Source organism: Telmatherina bonti (assembly GCF_933228915.1).
Source record: "Telmatherina bonti genome assembly, chromosome: 3".
In the NCBI taxonomy this organism is placed as follows: Eukaryota; Metazoa; Chordata; class Actinopteri; order Atheriniformes; family Telmatherinidae; genus Telmatherina; species Telmatherina bonti.
Genome location: NC_136621.1, coordinates 34600749 through 34606787, shown reverse-complemented (window position 1 = coordinate 34606787; position 6039 = coordinate 34600749). Strand labels below are relative to the sequence as shown.

The 6039-nt window shown below is 44.5% G+C and overlaps 1 protein-coding gene across 1 annotated transcript in view; it reads left to right on the top strand.

Moving 5' to 3' along the window:
• The first annotated feature begins 1162 nt into the window (after positions 1-1162).
• pcdh7a (protocadherin 7a) overlaps positions 1163-6039 on the top strand; it is a 50166-nt gene continuing 45289 nt past the window's right edge. The window contains exons 1-2 of the mRNA XM_079263957.1: positions 1163-2729; positions 4230-5406. Coding sequence (XP_079120083.1) covers positions 1309-2729; positions 4230-5406 — 2598 coding nt within the window. The 5' untranslated portion in view covers positions 1163-1308. The remainder of the gene's footprint in view (positions 2730-4229; positions 5407-6039) is intronic.

Here is a 6039-nt window from a genome sequence, read left to right as displayed (position 1 = left end):
CCGGTAACCGACACAGGCTACACACACACACACACACACACACACACACACACACACACACACACACACACACACAGCGACCCAACACCGCCTCTGCTGCCTCTCCTGTTACAGCTCAGCGATCCAGTTACGTGGCCGGGGAAAATGTTGCAGTAGCGAGGAGAGAGAGAGAGAGAGAGAGAGAGAGAGAGAGAGAGAGAGACTGCAGCATCGCCGGAGACAACAGCAGTCCCGAGCAGTGCAGGTGAGAAGAAAAAAAAAAAAAAGCTGGAGGAGGAGGAAGAGCAGGAGGAGTATTAGCTGGAGTGAGACTGAGAGAGGGAGAATGCGGGACTCTTGGAAAAGACGCATCTCCAGTCTCTCCATCAGCAACGCGTCCATCCCGCGGACTGCACTGGATTACTCCAAACTGGTGTCGGGATTCCCAGTTAGCTCAACAACAAAAAACAGGCTCGTAGCTCCTTTTCTGTGTTCATGAGGAAGACGTGAGGCTGGAAAAACACTCTTTTTTTTTTCTTCTCACAACTTAACCTGGAGGAATCTGTCTATTTGGCACGTTGCTCCGCTGCGGGAGGGAGGAACAGGGGGGGAAAGAACTGGAAACGCAGCTGGATGGGAAGGTAAGAAAAGATCCCTTCCACTCAAACAGATTTTTTTTTATCCTTCTCCGGAGATGTGAATGTATTTTTAAGCTTCTGTCCGGTGATCTGAGCAGTGCTTTTCTCTCTCTCTCTCTCTCTCGTGTCTTTTGTGTAGTGGTGCTGCATTGCAGTTTGGAAGGAAAAGCCGCTGTCCCAAATGTGACTGGAATAAGAAGAACTTAGAGAGAGCACTGTGAAGTGGCAAACATCTGCGGCATAACTCTCCGTTTTATGGAGAACAGATGAGTGAGGAGAGTGAAGTGGATTAATCAAGCTGATGAATTAGTTTTTTTTTTGTTCTGTTCCCGCAGCAGAATGGATTTTTTTTTTTTTTTTTTTTTTTTTTTTTTAATCTTAGAGGCTTGACGAGCCTCGCAAGATTGCAGAATTATGTTCATAGAAGTTGAAAACCTACCACTGAATGTAGGAGGAGAATAAAAGAAGAAAAAAAGGGATCTTAACACCGCTGAAGTGAAGTCAGTGCAGAAGCTTTCCCCGGACCTCAGGCGGCAGTCCGCAGGGAGCGATACAGAGAAGGCAAGAAAGGATAAATCAAACACCCACGCTGTGAGGTACACCACACCACAAAACACCAATAAAGAAGAGACGAAGCCCCAGCTGGGAGGCAGACGGAGCTGTAAAGGAGAGGCGAGAGGAAGAAAGAGCCATGCAGAGGCTTGGTGCAGTGCACTCCTCCGCGGCGCAGGCTCTCAGCCTCGTGGTCGTACTGCTGCAGCTGCTGACTCAGCTACCGGGTGCCGACTCAGCTCTCCGGTACCGAGTGGCCGAGGAGGGCCCACCGGATGTTAAAATTGGTAACGTGGCCGTAGATCTGGGTCTGACAGCAGGTACAGGCAGCGGGGATGTCACTTTCGCCCTTGAGAGTGGCTCAGAGTTCTTCAAGATTGACAATGTGACAGGTGAGCTGACAACAGGCCCAAGACGCATTGACAGAGAGAAGCTCCCCCAATGCCAGATGATATTTGATGAAAATGAGTGCTTCTTGGACTTTGAAGTGTCAGTGATAGGGCCGCTGCAGAGTTGGGTAGACCTGTTTGAAGGCCGCGTTGTCATAACAGACATCAATGACAACACACCTTCCTTCCCTTCACCTGTTCTGCAGCTCTCAGTTGAGGAGAATCGCCCAATTGGAACCCTGTACCTGCTCACCACAGCAACAGATAGGGATTTTGGACGAAATGGCATTGACCGATATGAGCTCATTCAAGATAATGGAGCTGGGTCAAGTTCAACAAGACGCACAGCAGGAGGAAACCCCATTACAAGAGTGGATGGACTTGACCGGAGGGGTAGAAGTGGAGATAATGGCGCAGGAGCCAGGAGCAGTGTGTTTGAACTGCAAGTTGCAGATACACCAGATGGAGAAAAGCAGCCACAGCTCATTGTGAAAGGAACACTGGATCGCGAGCTTAAAGACTCTTATGAGCTCGTCCTCAGAGTTCGAGATGGCGGGAGTCCACCGCGTTCTTCCCAAGCTCTACTTCGTGTTTCAATCACTGATGTGAATGACAACAGTCCACAGTTTGAGAGGTCAACATATGAAGCTGAAATGACAGAAAACGCCCCTCCAGGTACACCTGTCCTTCAGGTCAGAGCTTCCGACCGTGATATTGGAGTCAACGGGCAGGTGGAGTATGTCTTTGGAGCTGCCACCGAATCTGTACGGCGACTCCTCCGGTTGGACGAGGCAACTGGATGGCTGAGCGTTCTTCACAGGATCGATAGAGAGGAAGTGGCACAGCTGAGATTCACGGTAACAGCCAGGGATCGGGGTCAGCCTCCCCGCACCGATCGCACCACGGTAGTTTTGGCTGTCCGTGATGAAAATGACAACGTCCCAGTTGTCGAGATCAGAAAGATTGGACGAATCCTTGTGCGAGATGGAGCGGCATTAGTGCCAGAAAATGTTCTGGTGGACACACCGGTGGCTCTGGTTCAAGTGTCAGATCGTGACCAGGGAGAAAATGGGGTTGTGACCTGCACAGTTGTGGGAGATGTGCCATTCACACTAAAGCCAGCTGGTGAAACAGCACTCCCACCCTTACCTGCAGATGAAGCTTTTGACAGGTAAGGCAAGCCAAGAGTAACCACTTTTATTTGAATACATTACTGCTTAATAGACATTTCAAAGATTACTTTGAAACAAGAACTCATAGATACTAAAACTCAGGCAGTTTCCGGCCTAATACCTGACCAAACTTTCATAAAAGATTCAGTCTTTGTCACAAGACTGCAGTCTATTTATCTTCAGGGCACTGAAAACAGTAAGTAATGTTAGGTAATTATAAAGTAATGATGCATTTTAAATAAAAGTGAAACATGAAGCACTGCTTCACCCGAGGGTGCATAAAACTTAACTCGAAAAAAAGGTGATAATATTTGGATGTGCCATTAAGCACCTGATTTATAGTTGCCAACAAAAGGCTTCCTGACTCATCCTTTGGTGTTTAACCAGGTGTGTTCTACACATAAATACATTACTGTATGCCTCTGTAGGACTTCTCATCCTGACAGTTGCTATTGCAGCAAGCAGCTGCCACTAGGGCATTTTTAACATTTTTTTCTTCCCCAAAGAATTCAAAGAATAAGCGCTCCAAGTGTTGTTGCATGGAAATTTCACTTAAGCTTAGTTCAAGTAGTGTCACTCATCTACTAAGGCTACAGGGTAGTTAGGCTGTCATGGAATCTGTAAACTTTGAGTATAAATATTCGTCAAAGCGAAAAGCTTTTCACTCTTTAATATAATTTCAACAGTGCAGACTCCAAATGTCAGTGCTCTTCAGTCATTTGTAGAACACTGCCAGAGGCTATTGAATGGAGGGGTGAGTGGAGGGTTGAGGGGGACCAGTCAAGGCCCTTTTAGGATATTACTGCCATCACACAGTATGACCTTTACAATGATACTGGTTGTTAAATTGAATGTAGGGATTTCCTTGTCTAAACTTCATCGAAGCAATAATCATCAGGGGGCTTCGGAGAATCAATAAGTTAATTTGATTAAAATGTCACTATCACAGTTTTTCCACTTTTATTGTCTCTGCAGATCACTGCAGTCATGCATGAAGATATTCTCAAATGTAATGTGTATTAAAGTAAAGCATATTAGAGCTAAAATGATTCGTTCATTAATCCAGTAGTTGATTGACAGTAAAGTAATTGCCTCACTAGTTTAGCAATTTATTAAGCGTTGCAGTCAATTAGCAAGCAAAGGCACTTTTCGAAGAACATCATTCTTTGGTCCCAGATTTTCAAATGCTGGATGATTGCATTTCTTACCTGTTTATTTCTATTCTTTTTGTTTTCCCATTGGCTGGACTAAATTATTCTTTTGAGGATATGACCATGGAGTTTGTGAAACAAAAAAATTGCTCTATGTTTTCAGTAAGGTATGATAAGAAATTCCACATTAAAAAAATAACAACCCAATGACTACCAGAAAAGTCAGTTATTTTAATTAGAAGCATAACTATTATTTTGTTTGACCACATTGAGAGACCTGACCAGTATTTTTGACATTCGAGGTATTGTCTCCATTTATGAAATGCTGTTTTTCACTTTTTTCCACAGGAACAAGAAAAAATACTTCTTGCATACTTCTGCATTGCTGGACTTTGAGGCCACAAAAGAGTACAGTGTAACAATTGTGGCAGTAGATTCTGGCAGCCCCAGTCTGTCCAGTAACAGCTCACTGATGGTACGAGTGGTAGACATCAATGACCATGCTCCGACCTTTGCCCAGAGTGTTGTGGAGGTCCACTTTGCCGAAAATAACTCTCCAGGTGAAAGGGTGATCACTGTTGTAGCCACCGATGCAGACAGTGGAAAGAATGCTGAAATGGCGTATTCCCTGGACCCTGCTTCTAATGGACCTTTTTACATAGATGCAGACAATGGAGATATCCGTGCTTCTGGGGTTCTGGACCGGGAGCAAAGAGAGAGGTATGAACTGCGGGTTATTGCAAAGGATAAAGGTATCCCCTCTTTGCAAGGTTCTGCAACCGTTGTTGTGCAGGTTACCGACCGCAACGACAACGCGCCAAAGTTTGTTCAAGAAATCTTCACTTTCTACGTGAAGGAGAACCTGCTGGCCAACAGTCCAGTTGGGATGGTCACCGTAACTGATGCTGATGAAGGCGAGAATGCAGAACTTAGTCTGTTTGTAGAGATGGATGCAGCCGATATGAAGGCAACAGGGGAGAAGGTGGAAGGAGAGGATGGTGACAAGGAGCGAGAAGAAGTGTTCTCCATTGAGAACAACACTGGAACAATCTTCTCCTCTGCATCGTTTGACCGTGAAAAAATTTCCACCTACACCTTCCGTGTCCGGGCTGTGGATGGAGGAGAGCCCCGCAAGACTGCCACGGCCACAGTCTCACTTTTTGTGACGGATGAAAATGATAACGCCCCTTCAATCACCTCTCCGGCCAACGAATCTTATACCCTACTACCACCTGCCAGTAGTGCCCGCACCATTGTCAGGACTGTAACAGCTGTAGACTCAGACACAGGTCCAAATGCTGATCTGCACTATGCACTAGTAGGGGGAAATCCACACAGACTGTTTGAGATTGGCCATAGCAATGGAGTGATCACCCTGGCAGAGCCTTTGGAGCGGCGCCACAGAGGTCTACATCGCCTGGTGGTTCGAGTCAATGATAGTGGCATCCCTTCTCTCTGTGCCACAGCACTGGTTCATGTCTTCATTAATGAGAGCTTGGCCAATGCCACCCTGGTGGATGCACAGGTAATTTTTTTGCATGTATATATGTTATTCTTTCTGATTTCAGCCAGCTAAGAGCGAACATTTCAATACAGGTATTGTGAGATACAAGTTTAATGCATTTTTTTTTTTCCTTTTTCATCTGTTTAGTTTCTTTTATTTAAAAGAAAAAAGAAATCCACCAAATAATGCACCCTTATGTGTTTTGTTTTAATGATGTTTTTTTAATAGACACAAGCACAATCAAATGTAAATCTTTTAAAGATCATTTACTTGTTTCTAAACCATCACAATACCCCAAAAGTTAGGACACTTTTAAATGCAAAAAAAAAAAGGATTGACAAATTTTTCAAACCATTTTATTTACAACACAACACAGAAAACAGCTGCTTTAATATAATTTTTCATGAGAAATAAAAGTTCATCTTGAGTTTGATGTCAACATATGTAAAAAAGAAAAGTCTTTTTGCACTTATCCTAACTTAAGTGGTACTGGAAAGTAAATAGTTAGGTTAATTAAGTTAATTTGCTACAGGTCAGTAACATGGATAAAAACAGAGCACCTTAGAGAGGCAGAGTCTCTGAGGAGTAAAGATTGGTGGAGGCTCAGCTATGTGTGTGTATAGCTATGTGGACATAGCTATAAAACACTGCACC